This window comes from Carassius gibelio, chromosome A8 (genome assembly GCF_023724105.1).
Source record: "Carassius gibelio isolate Cgi1373 ecotype wild population from Czech Republic chromosome A8, carGib1.2-hapl.c, whole genome shotgun sequence".
Classification (NCBI taxonomy): domain Eukaryota; kingdom Metazoa; phylum Chordata; class Actinopteri; order Cypriniformes; family Cyprinidae; genus Carassius; species Carassius gibelio.
The window spans coordinates 5,332,233-5,352,218 of record NC_068378.1 but is presented as its reverse complement, the minus strand read 5'-3'; the positions used below and the strand labels follow the sequence as shown (position 1 = coordinate 5,352,218).

The window sequence follows — 19,986 nt, the reverse complement described above, 5'->3', positions numbered from 1 at the left end:
GATGCAACAGTTATTTTTGGAAATCATAAATTGTTACACTTAAAAAAAAATATTAACACATGAGATGACGGAAATCATTGTGGTGTGCCACGAAGATGTGAAAAAATAGGCATAAATCTAGCTTACAAATTATTCAGGCTAATTGTAGTAATTAAGGATCAGACCTGTTTGAGGTCATATATGTATTTATGGACATCTGACAAATTGGTTTGTCCGTCAAGAACCAGGAAAAAAAAAATCGATGAAACAATTGTGGCTATTTCCTCCCACGCCTGTTTAACCGACGCTATTTTGGGTGGGTTTCTCCCATCCCCATACAACACAACTTCTCTGTCTTTCACTGCTCTTACAAGAACATCAGTCTCCTCGGCTGTGAACCGCTCCTGGCGTGCGCCTGGTAAATACGCCATAATAATAGCAATCCATAATGGAACTTGCGCACCTGCTTTTAAAGGGAATGTTGGATGACGCTCTGATTGGTTTATTTCACGTTACGCCCAAACCACACCTATGAATAATGAAGCTACTTCAGACCAACCCATTTTAGATTTGCGCCGGGCGCAAGAGCCATTTATCCCGCCGGGAAAATAGCAACAGCGCCGAGACCCGCCCACAAAGTTACTTGCGCTTCGCGCTTTGACACTTGCGTTTCAGATCGTTAAAATAGGGCCCTAAGTGTTCGAGCTACATTTATGTTTGTATCTGTCATTCATGCTGTGTGTTTATTCATGGGATGCCAGTTCCTCCTGTAATCAGCAAGCTGATGGATGCGATCTCGGACCACCACTGGTGCATTCCCTTCAGCGTGTCGGGCAACCCAGAGCCCAAACTGAGCTGGTTATTAAACGGCAAACCCGTGGAGGAGGGTCCCTTCATCCGGACCATGATCTACGATTACTCGGAGGGCGAGTACCACGGCTGCTTACACCTGGACAGTCCCACGCACATCAACAACGGAGAATACACACTGCTGGCCAGGAATGAACACGGAGAGAACCGCAAGGCAGTATACGCGCATTTCATGCACGAGCCGTGGAACGGTGAGCTGACATTTGCATGCGACCAAATCAAAATGAATCACAGTAGATGTGGCTGAATCGAACAGTGTCTGAAAAGTTGCCTTCTTTCTTTTTCTATCCGTCAGAATCAGTTACTGATCCGCTGTATTATGGTGAGTCTATACGAATAATATCAGTGATAATCATAGTTACAAAAAATGTCAGTTTGGATATCATTTATTGAGTCTACCACAAAAAAAAAAAAAAAGTCACATGGGTTTAAATCAAGTTATCATTTAAATCAGATATCATTGACAAAATGTTTGTTTAGGCAGTAATACATGTAATATTATAATGTCATTAAGTCTTTGTTACAAGTATAAGTTATTAAAAAACCTTTCTTCTTCTTCTTCTTTTTGTCTTCTTGCGTGTGAGATCCCACTACAGGTATGAAGGAAAGACACATGCGCATGCACGTTGTAGATCTGTAGTCTAAAAGCAGATGTATCTTAATGTTTCCTCTCTTTTAAACAGATGACACTCCTGTTGGACCGCCTGAGGACAAAGTTGCTGTGAGTGAATTAAATACATGTCTGTTGCGATTGAATGTACAGTAGTATGATTTTACACATAGTGCACACAAGTGGAGTGCCTAAAGCCCCTAAACAGACATCGTCTCACACACCCACACACACACACACACACACACACACACACACACACACATTAATTGTTAAGTTACTTTTTTGAATATTAATAATTGGATTCAAATCCATTGGGCTGCAGAATGTGCTTTCACTGCTGTACGTTTATCATCATTTTACAACAGCTTCAAATGTGTATATATTGTAAAAAATAAATGTCTATTGTCTTAATAATTATCCTAAGCAACACTACTTTGTTTAGTGAATTTGTGAACAACTCGGCAGTATGAAATTCTTGGTTCAGAAACCGTTCGACTAGTTGGGTCAATCTGAAAATTACATTTCTCAGTATTTGACACTCAAAGCATTTGGTAAACTGGAAAATAAGTTGCTTTTTTTGTTCTTTTTTACGACGTAGAAATATGTTGTATACATATATGTGTGATCTCTAGATGCCCAATCAGTTTTTAGTACAATAAACCCTGAAAACTGAGGATCCTTTTCCTCCAAGAGAGCATGTTTTTCACGCAGCCGTGCTTGAAGCTTTGAGCGCTCGTTGAAGGCTCTTGCTTCTGCTCGTAGGTGTACGTGGTCGTGGGAATTGCGGCGGTCACATTCACAGGCTTCATCCTGATGCTTGTCATTCTGAAGTTTGGACGCAACTCGAAGTTTGGAATCAAAGGTAAGCACCTCTCAGCTCGGCCAAAGCCTCATTACGGACTGGAGCTCTGGAAAGACGTATTGTTCTGTGAAAACTTGAAAAAGAGGAATGCTAAAGGAAGGCTTTGCTTCAACTCTAATGAGCTCTACTAATTCCTAATGCACACCTAATCTTCTAAAACATGTGTTTCTTATAGAGATTATTTAAGTGCACACTAATATTGAGTAATCCCTACTGACTATAGATGACTACTAAAGTGTTTTCTTTCATTCTTGTTTGTCTCTGCCAGTTTGTGCCATGCATCTTGACTAGATGACTTCTGATAGGGAATAAACGTGAGGATTGTCTAGAGACAATGTTCTAGCTCATTTGGGATAGACAAAAAAAGCTTTTAAAGTTGAAATTGAAATTGAGTTATGGAGGAGTTGACTGTGTTTCATGTTAGTTTAGAAGATAATAACGAAAGTGTAGATGTTGTCGCAGTGCTAGGGTTGTTGCAAAAAGTGCAATTTTGATTTCAGGACACTATGTGGTTGGTAGAGGTTTTGGGGCGGCTGATGCGGTGTTTCTTTCTGGTCCAAGTAAAAACAACTCAATTGCAATCTCTGTGATATTCTGGTCACTAGTTATGACTAGATAGGTCCCTCCATTGATGAAAATCTATAAGATTTTTTCACCCATTTCATCGTCCATTGAGCAGAAATTGTACGTGTAATCGCTAAAAGTAATTGCACTTGAATCGCTTACAATAATTGCACTTGAGCTATAAAACACACCAATGTTTAATACTGATTGTTAGGTGCAGTCAACATTAAATTTAATTGTCTATGATCAGTATTGTAGTGATTTATGAAGCACCACTCACACAAAAGGATTGCATGGATTCCTACTGAAATGACTGGATTTTGCAACATGTACTCCTGTATGGGTCATTTGTCACTTCCTAGAAATACGACCTATAGGAGTGGTCACTAAATTACTGCCCCTACCTAAAGCAAGACATGCCACAGAGATGTTCATGTTAATGCATTGTGCTCTTTATCTGTGTTAGGATTAGTGTAGTTCGACTGGTAGAGCACTGTGTCACAGAACACAGATGCTGATCAAATGTATACCTTTTATGCACTGCATAAATGTAAAAAATGAGGTTAAGGGGTCGTGCAAAAAATCCACACAGCGAAGCTACATTTTGATTTGACCGTCACACGGTATTTCATGACGACGCACACAACATGACACTTTCATTATTTTTATGACAGTCTAAGTATAGGTCATAATAAGCTGTTTCCACTAACGAGTCGATTTATGGAGGAGGAACATCATTAAATGTGAGCACATCTTTAGGGATTTGTTCAAATCCCTGACCCTGAGCCGTAGTAATATTGCTGCTTGTTTTAGCAAAGAATCTCAGCACATTCTCTGTAATATCCTTATTAACCTCCGCAGCAGATTTTCAGTTTGAGGCTTGGACTTTAAGCCAGCTGGCCTTTGCGATTGTCTTGGCTCCTGACTGCTTGATAGTCAGTTGCTTTGAGTGAGAGCGTGTGATTGTTTTTGTGGTTTTTCTGAGAGGAAGTGTCGAATTAGACGTCCTGAGGGGCTTATTTTGGCACAGTGGTCTTGTGTGTGTGCGTAAGTGCACTCCAAGGACAAAATACAGGATTATTTACCTTTATTTAGGTACCTTTATTTAGGTACTTTCAATGCTCCTGTTTTGAATTTTTCAGCATCACAAATTAGAGTTTGAGTGAAAATGTTCTAGATTTCCAGTGTGCTCCCAGACTTTCAGAGGCCACTATAGATACACACACAAATGCTGTATGTTACTGCAGTGTGTGGAAAAGCAGACCTTGCACCATGGAGAGAGGAGAGGAAGTGGAGTGGGAGTGGAAGGAGGTGAAATTTTAGCCCTCAGGTTTAGGAAGTGAGGCTGAGAGAGAGAGAGAGAGAGAGTCAGCAACCTTCTGCTTATCAATGATTCAGAGGGCAGGTATCGGTTTTCTCTGGTTTGGATGAATCAAAAACATCGATAAAGCTTGTCAAGGTCAGAAGTATCATCAGTCCTGGACTCGTGGCCTTTGGTTAACAAACTAAAGATGCACCTCAACCACAATCTCACTCCTCCACCATCAGACGCCAAGTTTTTATGGGATTGTTTCTGGCGGTTGCTTTAAAGCAACATCTGAATACTGTGACCTCCCCTTAAATCAAGGACATGTTACAATACATGATGTCAAGTTAAGTCAAGTCACCTTTATTAAACAAAATATATTGTGTCAAAGCAACTGAACAACATTCATTAGGAAAACAGTGTCTCAATAATGCAAAATGATAGTTAAAGGCAGTTCATCACTGAATTCAGTGATGTCATCTCTGTTCAGTTTAAATAGTGTCTGTGCATTTATTTGTAATCAAGTCAATGATATCACTGTAGATGAAGTGACCCCAACTAAGCAAGCCAGAGGCGACAGCGGCAAGGAACCAAAACTCCATTGGTAACAGAATGGAGAAAAAAACCTTGGGAAAAACCAGGCTCAGTCGGGGGCCAGTTCTCCTCTGACCAGACGAAACCAGTAGTTCAATTCCAGGCTGCAGCAAAGTCAGATTGTGCTGATGAATCATCTGTTTCCTGTGGTCTTGTCCTGGTGGACATCTGAGACAAGGTCTTTACAGGGGATCTGTATCTGGGGCTCTAGTTGTCCTGGTCGCCGCTGTCTTTCAGGGCAGTAGAGGTCCTTTCTAAGTGCTGATCCACCATCTGGTCTGGATACGTACTGGATCCGGGTGACTACAGTGACCCTGTGATCTGGATACAGACTGGTGGCTACGGTCACCTCGGAATAAGAGAGAAACAGACTAATATTAGCGTAGATGCCATTCTTCTAATGATGTAGCAAGTACACTGGGTGTTATGGGAAGTGTTGCCGGTTCCGGTGTCCTGACATTTTATTCTACTCGTCAGATTTTCCTACCCGGGTTTACTGCGCATGCTCACATCAGTGTTTTATAATGTAAAAGGAGCTCATTCAAATACTAAGGTGCTAAACCATTCAGGGCTTTATAAGTAATAAGCAATATTTTAAAATCTATACGATGTTTGATAGGGAGCCAGTGCAGCGATGACAGGACCGGGCTAATATGGTCATACTTCCTGGTTCTAGTAAGTACTCATGCTGCTGCATTTTGGACTAGCTGTAGTTTGTTTACCAAGCGTGCAGAACAACCACCCAATAAAACATTACAATAGTCTAACCTTGAGGTCATAAATGCATGGATTAACATTTCTGCATTTGACATTGAGAGCATAGGCTGTAATTTAGATATATTTTTGAGATGGAAAAATGCAGTTTTACAAATGCTAGAAATGTGGCTTTCTAAGGAAAGATTGCGATCAAGTAGCACACCTAGGTTCCTAACTGATGACGAAGAATTGACAGAGCAACCATCAAACCTTAGACAGTGTTCCAGGTTATTACATGCATAGTTATAGAGTCCTATAATTAACACCTCTGTTTTTTTCAAAATTTAGCAGTAAGAAATTACTCATCATCCAGTTTTTTCTATCGACTATGCATTCCATTCGTTTTTCAAATTGGTGTGTTTCACCGGGCTGCGAGGAAATATAGAGCAGAGTATCATCAGCATAACAGTGAAACCTAACACCATGTTTCCTGATGATATCTCCCAAGGGTAACATATAAAGCGTGAAGAGTAGCGGCCTTAGTACTGAGCCTTGAGGTACTCCATACTGCTCTTGTGATCGATATGAAACATCTTCATTCACTGCTACGAACTGATGGTGGTCATATAAGTATGATTTAAACCATTTGAGGATACCACCTTTTCTAGTATCTTGGACAGAAAAGAGAGATTCGAGATTGGTCTATAATTAACTAGTTCTTTGGGGTCAAGTTGTGGTTTTTTGATGAGAGGCTTAATAACACCCAGTTTGAAGGTTTTGGGGACATATCCTAATGACAATGAGGAATTAATAATAGTCAGAAGAGGATCTATGACTTCTGGAAGCACCTCTAATGTGATTAAAGGTGCCTATAAAGTATGCATACTCTCAGTAAAAAAAGGATATTTATTATATAAGTACTTTAAATGTGCATATTTGTACCTAAAGTGTGCATATTAGTAACTTTTAAAAAGGTACTGCCTCAGTGCTTTAGTACCTCAAAGTGTAGGGCAAGACACTGCACTGGAAAATTTGTAAAACATTGATTTTGAAAGTATAGCCACATGAGAAGGTTGAATTCAATATTTCAGCTTCTAACATGACTCTGTAAATCTGGTAAACCAGTAACTTTCAGATGCATATTTTAGATGGAGGCTGTTTATTTACAAATAGGAAAATAAGTAAAACTTTACTATAAGATTCTATTTGTTAACATTAGTCAACAATGAAAATTAGAATAATTAATGCATTTATTAATTTGATTCATGTTAACTCTATTATTTCATTTCTTAAATTTAATACATTAGTAAAATAATAAAAAGTTGAACTAACAATGATTTTTTAATTAAGGTTAACAAACCATTGTAAGTTAATGTTAGTTAATGCATTAAGTAATGTTAACTAATGTGACTTTATTAGGGCCCGAGCACCGATGGTCCGACGACCCTCTTGTATCTGCTCTGTCTAGGGTGACCACCTGCTAAGAAGCCCAAGGGGGGACAAGGGGTATGTTTCTGAGGGACAATGTGGGACACCCCATGGGCAGACTCACTGATAGTGGTTTACCCATTTCTAGCACATACCACCTTACATGGTATATTAATAATGCCCTATTCCCCTAAACATTGACAGATGCACTTCCACTTATGATTTACTTTAGCTATTTTATTTATTTTTCATTACAATTTATTCACTTAAATAAATTATAATATAAAATTATAGGATTAAAATGAATTGTATTTGCTCAACACCACAGGAACAGTTTAAAAAAAAGAGTCTAACATCACAACTCAAGGGAAGGGAATTCACTTATTCACTAATCCCTATATAGTGTATGGCAGTTGAGTTCACTATATCAAGAAGGAGTGAACAAATAAATAAGTGAACGGATTCGGACAGTGACATATAGCCTACACTGCGCGTGAGACTTGGAGCTGTTGCAAAAACATTGCCGTGTTTACTTTTATATTACATGTACCTAATTTTAGAAAATAATACTAATAGCAATAATACTCAAAATTACTTTATATTGCAGTTATACATACCTCCCGTGTCAGCTTTGTGGTTTCATAGATGGTATATATAGTAATAATAATATATATATATATATATATTTTGTAATGCTTTTATGTTCATAATCATTAATTGCTATTAAAATAACGTACTGAGAACAAAAAATAAACACACATAAACGTTCATAATTATGTATTTATTATTTTTAGTATCTTGACACTCGCTCAAGCAGCATTTTGAGCTCAGATAAGATGGTTGTTGATCGTCCTCAGGCGAATGTTAATTTTACATCGGAATACACTACCTGTTATTAACGGAAAAATTTAAATTATCATTAAATATCATTATTTAAATTACCAAATTATCATCATTTTTTGTAAGTTAACAACGATGCCACCTCAGTAAATTAGTCAAATAGTAAACTGAGTTATTGCCTACATAACATATTTTAATATAAATAATGTAGGAAAACGTTAAAACAGAAATAATAAAGATGTAAACTTCATCTCTCATTTAAACATGCTCACTCCCACTCTCCCAGTAGCGTGCTGAACTGTCAAGTAATGTTTCGCTGCCTGGAGCGTGAGGATATAGAGCCACCAACTTTTTTTAAGCAAGCATTGAGTATGCGTGACACAGTCTCAATTTGTGGGACACATGAATTGGGCTCCAAACGCTGTGCGCGCACGCACTACGTGGGACAGGTGGTCACCCTAGCTCTGTCTATTCTTCCTCTTCTTCTTCTTCACATTTTTGAGGGCTTTAAACATGCTCAAAAATTCATGATACTTTGCACACACGTCAAACCTGTTGAAAATTTTCATCTAATATAGGATTCAGAAGAGGGTGTGGCAATGGCTCGACAGCACCACATATACAAAAAAATCAACAGCCTTCCAGCTATGTTTCACGTACATGCATGGAAATTGGCACACACATGTAACACACCAATGCCTACAAAAAAGACTCTTGGACCAAAATTCTAAACCCAACAGGAAGTCGGTTATTTTTAATATTATGAGCAAATGTTTTGTCATTTCCATGCGTTGTATTTTAACGAACTCCTCCTAGAGATTTATATCAGATCAACACCAAATTTGGTATGCCTAATTTAAAGGCCTTTGCGATGTTAAATTGCGACGATCTTGAGTTTTCATCGAAGGGCGTGTCCGTGGCGGTCTGGCGAATTTCGATGATTCCCCATGAAATATTAAGTTGCTATAACTCAGCTGATAAGACTCCAAACTTGAACAGATTGACATGCCCATATTCAGTTATAGTCATAGCGCAACCTATTGACAACAGGAATTGACTTATTTTACACTGCGACGAACCACTCCTAGAAATTTTATGACATCAATGTATTTTTTGAGGTCAGTATAATCTAAAGGCCTGTGCGATGTTCAGTTGTGAAGATCTTGAGTTTTCGTTAAAAGGCGTGTCCATGGCGCCGTGACGAAGTTCGATGTCTCGCCATGGGAATAAAAGATGTTATAGACTCAGTAACACACAAATGGTGTGCACATCCCAAACATTCAAATAGGATGCAGGTGCAAGACAACTGAATAATATAATCAAATAAAGAAGTGAAGTCTGCACACTGAGAACTACTGCTCCAGAGGAATTTAATTAAGCTCAAGCAACGAAGGTCGAAACGTTGCTTGAGCTTAATTAAATTCCTCTGGAGCAGTAGTTCTCAGTGTGCAGACTTCACTTCTTTATTTGAATAAAAGATGTTATAACTCAGGCATAAAATGTCCGATCTTCCCCAAACTTCACATGTGTGATAAGAGTCCTGACCTGAACAGATCTGCAGGCCAATATTCCGTCGGGTGTGGCAGAATGGCTCGATAGCGCCACCTATACACTTTCAACGGAGTGCGCCTCGAGCTATGTTTCACGTACATGTACAAAAATCGGTTCACACATGTAACACAGCAATACCTACAAAAAAGTATCTGGTATGAAATCCGAATCCCATCAGGTAGTTGGTTATTTAGAATTTTCTCTGCAAAATTTGTTTTGTTTTTGACATTTTCAGGGGTTTTACTTTAACGAAGAGAAAAACACCAAACTTGGTCAGTTAAATCTAAAGGCCTTTGCGATGTTAAATTGTGAAGATTGTGAGGTTTCGTTAAAGGGCGTGTCCATTGCGCCCTGACAAATTTTGATGTTTCGCCATGAAAAAGGAAGTTGCTGTAACTCAGACATACAATGTTCAATCTGCCCCAAACTTCACATGTTAAATAAGACGTCTGCCCTTAACAGAGCTACATGCCCATATTCAGTTATAGTCATAGTGCCACCTGCTGGCAACAGGAAGTGACATATTTTACACTGCGACAAACTACTCCTAGAATTTTTTTTTGACATTAATGTATTTTTTGTGGTCAGTCTAATCTAAAGGCCTGTGCAATGTTAAATTGTGGAGATTTTGTTCATCGCTGCTTACAACTTCAATTTGTAATTGTTATTGGTAACCTAGAACAGCAACTCCAACCCAATTTCACAGAAAAACATAACTATTTTACAAGGTGGTTTCATGTAAATTTATACTATGCAGTTTGAATGAAAATATTTTTGGAAATAATACTAATAATAAATGAGATCATACTTATTCATACAAATAAGGCACCAATTTTACAAAACGTAAAATAGTGCCATGAGATTGTGTTAGCATGTACACCACTAAAATATGAATTTACAGCTAAACTAACACATTTTTATGTAGAAGAACTCAAGAACTTAAGGAATCTCATTCATTTCATTTTCATTACAAGCCTTCCATTGTTAGAGTATTACTGTAAAAGTAATTTTTTCTTGACCTTATCGAAGGATGAGTCAAAATGACTTTCTGTGGTAGTCAACAACATGCCAGAGATGCTGCAGAAAGAGCTTTCCTTCTTCTGAATGCAGAACATTCCTTTCAGGAGCACAAAATACTTTTTTAACTAATCTAACACTAATGCACCAAAGTGCATTTTGTAACTCTAAAACAAATATAATATTAGGTTTCAACTCATGTTTTGCTCGTGTTATTTTATACAGGCATTAAATCACAACCAGAGCCACTGATCTATATGATGCATGACTGCAGTGGATGTAGGATGTATTGAGCGCAGTACCACAGTAAAAATCCAGCCGGCAGGTCAAGGTCACATTACAGTGTTTCTGAGCACACTGATGAAGAAAACATTCAATATTACAGTGCATTCAAGCATTCAAGCGCTTTACCAACATGAGCAAGGTTAATAACACGGTTTAATGATGATAAATGAGATTTACAATTGTTAAAAATAATAATAATAATAATATTGTACACAAATACTGACCCAAGTTTCCTGAAAAAGAAGGTAATTTGCAGACTCTGGAAGAGACAGAGATGAATTTTCCCTGACAATAATGACAATGACAATAAATACTATAATTATATTTTTATATTATAAATTATTTTAGTATTATTTATATACTCTATTTAATATATTATTTAATATTTAGAATTTCCTTTTGTTTTGATATTTCTAGCTTTCAATTTATTTTAGCAATATTTTAGTTTGTGTGCTTTTAAACTAGTTTTTGTTTTAATATTTGTGTTTAACTTACATTTAATACTTAAGCTCATTTCACTTAATTGACATTATTCATTTAAACTTTTTCATCCAATATTTAGATTTTGTTTTATAAATAAATAAATATGAATGGTTAACAATAACAACACTGAAGTCAAAGTGCCTCAGCCATAACATAACCATTTATTATTTTTAAGAAAACAAGACAAGTAATTATTTTGGAGTGAACAGCGTTATGCCACAAATGCCGTCGAGTGATTGTTTGTGTTTGTATTTAATTTGTGTGTAATTATTCTTCTACATGCTACATGATGAAAACATGCTCCTAGAGTACATATTACTATGTTATTACATTGTAATTACTAAGCTATTGCAACATATAACTAAAGTTACTTTAGAGGGTCTGCTTGTAATTTATTGTGTTAATTGGATGGAATATGTGTAAAATGGACACTGTAATATAAAGATATAACATTTTTCATAATTTTTCATAAATTTCACATACTATCTCTTTGAATCTGATTATTTTTCTGCAGTGGTGTGTTTGGGGTTAAAGGGCTCATTTAGTTGAGTTCTTTAAGATGAACAGAATAAGCCCTGATTGAGTGATATAAAAACTCTCATTACTGAACGCAGTGTTAGGAATAACACCGTTTAAAAGAACGGCGTTAGTTAACGATGTTATTTTTTTAGTAACGGGGTAATCTAACTAATTACTTTTCCCGTCGTTACAACACCGTTAACATTACTGGACGTTAAATGCGGTGCGTTACTATGCATTGATTTAATAAACTGCAATCCGAACGGACCCCTGGGTTCATTGATAACGAGGTAAGCGATTATGATTGGCTAAGGGAGAGTCATGTGTTTCATGGAGGCCAATCAGAGCCAGTGTTTTTACACACATGCCAGCACACGCGCCAGCGGCGCCACACACATTCACACACACACACACACACACACACGCACACACACACACACACACACGCAACAGGTAAACAGAGATTCGCAGCAGCAGCAGAGATGGCGAGTCAGGAGCAATCCGATGAAAAGTTGGCATTTTCAAGGTGGAGATATAAGCACTACTTCAAATTCATTGTGGTCAAAGGCAAGAACGTGCATGTAATGTGTACATGCAATGTGTGACACACGCATATATATAAAGCTAGTGGCCAAAAACAGTTTTCTTACAAAGATACTTGAAGTGCAGGATAAAACTCTTGCTGTCTGTTGACACGCAATAAATATCGAAAGTTATGTACCTGTCTGTTCTACTCATTTCAACTGACTTGTGAAAACTGCTAAAAAAAAAAATACTAATTTATATATATATATATATATATATATATATATATATATATTTTTTTTTTTTTAAGTAACGCAAATAGTTTCTTCTCCTGGTAACGAGTTACTTTTATTATAGAGTAATTCAGTTACTAACTCAGTTACTTTTTGGAACAAGTAGTGAGTAACTATATCTCTTTAGGCTACTTTTTTTAAGTAACGTTCCCAAAAGTGCTGAACGCCAACTTCAGTCTGTCATTTAAAAATGAATCTCCTCTTGAAGCCTGTGTGTGTGTGTGTGCGTGTGTGTGTGTGTGTGTGTGTGTTAAGAGCTTGGGGGTGGACCTGGCTTCCCACCACATGCACTGTTGCCATAGATACAAGCGTCATAGTTACTCTGTTCCAACGATGAATCATTCTCACAGAGCATGAATCACCATGAGACACACACACACACACACACACACACATTCACTTACATAACATGCGCGTCGATGTCTGTGCCTAAAAAAAATGACAGTTATATATTTGTAGCAGTAAATGCAGGTAGATAACAAGGACTGTCTGGTGAAAATACAGCACTGTGAATGTGAATATGCCAGTCTGAGCTTCTTATTAGGCCAGATTTATTCTGTTAACTCTTGTTTGCGTCAGGATGTCTTAATTACTGAGAGAATCTGTGTTGTCTTCTCTCTGGTTAGAGATCATTGGTGTAATACAACCAAAAATATATCAATAAAGCATATCATGGTTTATACATAAGGTAAAATATGAAAACTGGCTATGAAAAGATGTACCTTTCAGTATGTTACACTGTAAAAAATTTCTTGTTGTTTTTACAAAAACTTTTTGGCAGCTGTGGTTGCCAGAATAATTTTGTAAAAATACAGAAAACTGTAAACACATTTACGTCAAAAACTGTTAATTTTACAATATAAAGCTGTAATTTACAAACAAGAAAATGTGAATATAAACCAGTAAATTCAACAACACACAAAATTAAATCTGTTTTGTACCTTGAAAATACTGACAACCACCATAATAATAAAGATGGTACTGTATAAGAGAAAGCCACATGAAGTATCAAAGCTCATCACAAGTAGCTTCACCACAAGCAGAAGTATATATTAACATATAGAAGGTGCACATTTATGGAAACACAAAACACCATCATGGTAACACACGTGATACTTAAATAATGCAAAAAACTTTCATTAAGCAACAGAAGATGTAACATAAAGCTCAAATGTACATAACTGATAACAAGAACTATTTAAAAACATGATTATTTAAACAAAATACTTTCAAACGTGGAGTGTCACGCAGGGAATTCTGGGAATATCAGTTTACAGTTTTAGACTGTAAATTATACATTGATTTGTTCTTTTTTTACTTCTAAAAGCTGTATAATTAACAGAATTTTACTGTAAATTTACATTAAATGCTTTGTTAGATCTTTTACAGTTTTTCCCTGTATATAGTACGGGAACTTACTGTTAACCTATTATCAGTTTTTTTTCCGTAGCGTTTTTACAAAATTTTACAGTTAAAATTACACTTATTTTTTACAGTGTAGGGTTTCTTTTTTTCTGGTTTTAACCTCAATGTTGAGTGTTTGCTACATAAAACTGTAACCCTTATAACTCCCTTCAGAGACATTTATGTCTGTTCCAGCATGCTAAGTGTTCTCTAGCTAGTGGCCACTTAAATGTCATACATGTTAAGTGACGTAATTAATATTCATGTGCTCCTCCCTAACACACAGTTGTAAGATGAAAGATCCCAATCAACTGTATTTCAAAGTTTTGTTGACTAAAATGGGAACACTTTACAATACAGCTACTTCTGTTGAAGCACTAAAATATATATAAAAAAATAAAAAAGTAAATGCTATTTCAAAAACACCATAATAATAATAATAAACGAGCACTGCCTGTTTCATTATAGCTCTTGTTATAGGTTAGTAGCCGTTGCTGAGAAAAGTAGGCTGGAGTTTGGTGAAATTGTTAGACAAATTAAAGCTGCAGTAGGTAACTTTTGTAAAAATATATTTTTTACATATTTGTTAAACCTGTCATTATGTCCTGACAGTAGAATATGAGACAGATAATCTGTGAAAAAATCAAGCTCCTCTGGCTCCTCTCAGTGTCCTATTGCCATTTGCAGAAATACATCGCTCCCGGTAAGAGACAACCAATCAGAGCTGCGGTCCGTAACTTTGTTTGTGTTCAAAATGTAGAAAAATGTATATAATAAGCGAGTACACCATGAATCCATTTTCCAAACTGTGTTTTTGGCTTGTCCTGAATCACTAGGGTGCACCTATAATAAGTGTTTATATTCGGACTATTTTAGATTGCTTCGGGGACACCGCGGCGGAGTAACCCAGTACCTTTGTGATTCTTCATAGACATAAACAGAGAGAAGTAGTTCCGGCTACAATGTTCTTCCGCAAGACGCAAGCAGTTCTGTTTATTAACCGCTAGAGTGTCAGAAGTTCCCTACCGCAGCTTTAAGGAAAAGTGTCATTCTTTCATGCTAAAGCACTCGGACTAATAACTCTATCCCTCCTTCGTATGTCTGCACACTGCTTCTGCCTTTAACCTCTGCATGCTGATGACATTCTCGCAGTTGATTATTATAACGACGCATTCCAAAAAATCTGAAACAGTTAGAAATTATTATTTCCGTTTCTCTTTTTATCAATTCATTTCTTATTAGATATTTCAGTCAATGTTTTATATATTTTCTTGGTTTTGTCTTATCTGTTGGTTTCATTATGTTAATGTTGTGTTGTGTTTTTTTATGTTCTGTTGTGTTTTGGCTTCTTTTTAGGTTTTGTTTTATTTCACAATGTTCCCGTCGAGGTTGTGGCGAGATAAGAAAGACTCTGGTCACATCAGACTGAAGTGGACCCCACCTGCAGCCGGCCAAGCCTTCTAGCCAATCATACGATAGCTCATTTTAGACAGGGCGGATTCTTATTGGTTGCTGCAGAAGAATGGTTCTCTATGTAAGCCGTTCTGTAGCGGGGGAACGGTGTGACCTGGTCTCGTGCTTTAGCTGTGTGGGATAACTGAGTCTGTCAGTGGGTTTATAAGCTGCTAGAATCTGTGTCAGTGGTTAAATTAACCCTTCAGTGCTTTAAGACAGAAGCACAGATCGCACCCAAATGGAGTCGCTCATAAATGAATCATGCCAGATGTTCACACATTTAATGACCAGATAGCAAAATGACAGCTGAACCGTAAAGATTTGCACGCACTGAAAACACACACACATATGTGCGAAAAGAGGCAGTGTGTGCTCATTTGAACAAAACACTGATTTGCACGGGACACAGTGTCGTCTTCAACCTTTCAGAGTTGTGTATGAATAAAATAAGGGATGAAACACTTTTAATATATTTTTTGATTGTGGAAAATTTGTTGGCCTATTAATATAAACACTATTAATAAAATAATATCGCCTGACACTCAGTTTGTTCATTTCTCATTTGAGGCAGGACACTGGAAACTATTCTTAAAGGGATAGTTCACCCAAACATGAAATTTGCTTAAAATGTATTCACCCTCAGGCCATCCAAGATGTAGATGAGTTTGTTTCTTCATCAGATTTGGAGAAATGTAGCATTGCATCACTTGCTCACCAGTGGATGTTCTGCAGTGAATGGGTGCCGTCAGAATGAGAGTCCAAACAGCTGATAAAAACCTCACAATAATCCACAAGTGTGAAGCGAAAAGCATGTTTGTAAGAAACAAATCCATCAAGATATTTGTAAACTTCAAATGAGCGCTCTATCCATGATATTGCTGTCTTCAGTGAAAAAGTCATCTTGTCTGAATCAGGAGAGAAATATGCTCAGATCAAGCAACGGACAACAGACGATGGACTTTTTTCACTCTGACTCATATTTTGCCCAGAAGCAATGGTTTGAAGTTAAAAAGATCTTAATGACGCACAGCTTTCGGCTTTATAAAACATTAAATGATGGACTGGAGCGGTGTGGAGTCTCATTCTGACGGCACCCATTCACTGCTGAGCATCCATTGGTTTTGTTTCAAACAAATCTTGTTTGAAATCTTGTAAATACATCACTTTCTGGAAGTAAAATGGGGAGAAATAATGTTTCATGTTAACTTAAAACAACAACAATAACAACAACAAAAAACCTGCATTTGGATTGTTTTATAATTGTTTTATCACTGTATTTTGTAAAAAATCTACTTTTTTGTTTATCAGTACCAAAAAAAAAAAAAAAAAGTATAAAACACTTTAGACTCGCTAACATAAGTGTAAAAATGTAGTTCACTTTAACTGGACATGCACAGCTGCTTTGACGTAGTCATAGTTTTATAACGGAAATGATTTTATATTTGTCTTTGTTTGATTTACTGTGTTGTGTAGATTGACTTGTTGAGTTCTGATCGTCTTAAGATTATAGATATAAAAACTCCAAGTTCATCAGGAGTGCAAAATATGGTGTATTGTTATTTCTTCAAAAAGAGATTGCAAATCACATTTAAAGTGTCTGCTTTATCAGGAGCTCATGAAAACGAACACGAGATGGTGCCGCATTGAATCAGATGTGTTACTTTAGATAACACTGCTGTTAGCATGGCTTCAGTCGGCCAGACTGTTCAACACTGTCCCAAAGTGAGGTGGAAGAATTTCCTCTTTTGCCCCCTCTCCTACACTCCTGCTCTCTCCGTGTGTGTGTGTGTGTGTGTGTGTCACACACAAACACAGATGTGAAGAATGAGAGGAGTAGCACAGAAGCAGTGATTGGCTCGGACGCAGAAGCTGGAAGGTAAAGTTGGCAGTGTTTCTGCAAAGACCTGTAGGCGTTTCTGAATGTTCAAGTTCCCCGTGCAGCTCGGAAAAGCGAAAAGCTCTTCTGAAATGAGCTTTTTGTCCCCATTCATCTCATTGTGAGCTGTCATTTGTACAAGGCTTGACAATAACACAACCACAGTAGGGCAGTCTCTTGGTGGCTCAAAGCCGTATTTATGTTGGAGGAAAGGTATGTTATTGCTCTCTTGACCAGATACTAAGCAGTGTTGGGAAAACTACTTTAAAACTGTATTCTTTAGGGGGGAAAATAGTTACAAAACTACACTGATGTGACTTGAGGTTACTGTCTTTACTATTAAATAGCATTGACACAGCTTATAATGTAGACCTTTATTTGCTTGGATCTGGTACAAAAACAAATGAACAATCAAACTGAAAGTGTCATGTTTAGAGGTAATAAAACAGGACTGAGGCGTCAAATCACCAACTAAACAAGTGCTACACCCATAATAACCACTGCATGATTTGGGGGAAAAAATCTTGATGCAATTTTTCTGAAAAAATAAAATAAAATACATGATTGCCATTTAAAATACAGTTTTTATTTGTTCTGAAGAGGGTTTTTTTTTTCAGATTTGTTTGTTTGTAGGGCCATACAATAAGGATAAATAAATGAATAAAATAACGATAATACTGTACATAAAAATAAAAAAAGGTTATATCAATATTATTATTGTTAATAACAAAATATAAAACAAATAAAAAAATGTGTCAGTTGTAATATATGTCACTGTAAAGAAAATATTCAAGGTAATAATAATAACAACAACAGTTTGGGCAGATAATTTTGATTATAAACGTTTATATCAATATGATGATGATAGATTATTATGAAAAATAAACAAAATATATTGAGTATTGAGGTAATAATTTAAAACTAAAGAAATATTAATATTGTTATAAGACTTATTTTAAATCAAAAAAGTATTAAGGAAAAATTATTATTATTATTATTTTACAGTTCAGCTTTACAATTACAACACTAATATTAATTGCTGTCTTAATTTCTTCATATTCAAATGCTACACCATCAGGCTTTTACTTTTACTACAGAAAACGAAAAGCTTCTTCTGTAAAGTTTGATTTTATATATATATATATATATATATATATATATATATATATATATATATATATATATATATATATATATATATATATATATATATATATATATATATATATAGCTATTTTCCGTTGATTAGCGGAATACGTTTTTCTATATATTGTATTTCAGTTCATGTTTATTGCATCTTGAGTAAGAAAAATGCTTGTTTTAGTTATTGTTAACTTTAATAACTGCTGTAGACCCGCAGCTTCACACTGAAGAGCGAGAACTGAATTGTGACCGCAGATTTTTGAGATGTGTTTACGGGAAGTTTATCTTTTATCCAATCTCCTGTATTCTCATTACGGTTGTATCATGTGTTGTATCATGTGTAAACCTGGCAGGCCTCTAGTTCCTGCTCGGCAGTTTTATTGAGGTGGTTGCCGTCCTCCCTTCTGTTCAAAACATCTGTTCTCTCAATACGATTTCTCTTTCCATTCCTGAGAGCCGCAGACCCCTGTGAAAACACTCTTTCTATGACAAATATTGTCTTTTCTTCAGCCTGAAAATATCCAAAGGGTCTCGTGTTGATTTAAAAGTTGAGAGAAATCTCTCAACAACTCTGAAAAGAGGACATGTGAAAGAATATAGTCTCAGAAAAATTCTCCACTGTGTGGTTCTCTGTGGATACCTTCGATGCGGTAAACAACGCTCAAGCTGACGTCACATGCTTAGAAAAGAAAATCATTAGTACTGTCACTTTAAAAAGGGATTCAACTGTGACATTCCTCTTATTTTTTGTTTGGACACAAGGTGTTGATGATTTTAGCAAAGTTTGCTTTCAGATTAGACTTTGGGATTTCTGTGTTTTCATTGGACAAGTTTCTTTCAAAGCGATGTTAGATTACATTTCTGACACTGAAGACTAGCTTCACTGAATTCACAGGAGCAAATTACATTTGAAATATATTACAATAGAAGAAATTGTAATAATATTTCACAGTTTTACGGATTTACTGTATTTTTCACAGCCTTGGTGAGACTTTAACATTTAAAAATCATTACCCATCCCAAATGTTTTAATGGCAGTGTACATTTGCCAATATGTGCGTCCCACAATGCAATGCGTCTGACTTGATCTTCCATTTCCAGTATAACAAAGTCACCAGACGTAATATCAGCAACTTATCAATATCAGAGATTTTTACATTTGATGTATTAACCATACAATGTGACCAGGTCAAGTGACAACATACACTCCATGATGCAACTTATTATTATTACTATATATATATATATATATATATATATTAGAAAAATAAGTTATATACTATGCTGTATGTTTAATTGTGAACATAGCCCTGGTCACCATTCACAGCATTAAGTATGAGTAAGATCTAACTTTCTTAATTTAGTTGTATGGGGATTTAGGAAAGATTTTCTTCTCAGGCCAGTGAAAAATGTGAATGCAGTACACGAGAAAGAAAGAAAGAAAGAAAGAAAGAAAGTAAGAAAGAAAGAGAGAGAGTTTTCCATTGTTACTTGAACTTCCTGTGACCTTGGGGTCTTCAGAAGGAAGAGGGGCTGGGGTTTCACTGTCACACGAGAGGGTGAGAGAGCGTTTTCAGTCTTTATAAATATCAGCAGGCATTAAAAGTGAGAAAAACAATCAATCTCTGTTATTTTTGGGAATATGATATTTTCCTCCGTGTTCTGGCCTGAATGTGTCTCTGA

At 36.4% G+C, this 19,986-nt stretch overlaps 1 protein-coding gene across 2 annotated transcripts in view; it reads left to right on the top strand.

The window, feature by feature from the left end:
* LOC128018220 (BDNF/NT-3 growth factors receptor-like) overlaps positions 1-19,986 on the top strand; it is a 55,981-nt gene that overhangs the window by 7,322 nt on the left and 28,673 nt on the right. For both annotated transcript variants that reach the window (XM_052603595.1, XM_052603593.1), the window contains exons 8-11: positions 741-1,040; positions 1,145-1,171; positions 1,533-1,570; positions 2,225-2,324. In XM_052603595.1, the coding sequence (XP_052459555.1) occupies positions 741-1,040; positions 1,145-1,171; positions 1,533-1,570; positions 2,225-2,324 (465 nt within the window). The remainder of the gene's footprint in view (positions 1-740; positions 1,041-1,144; positions 1,172-1,532; positions 1,571-2,224; positions 2,325-19,986) is intronic.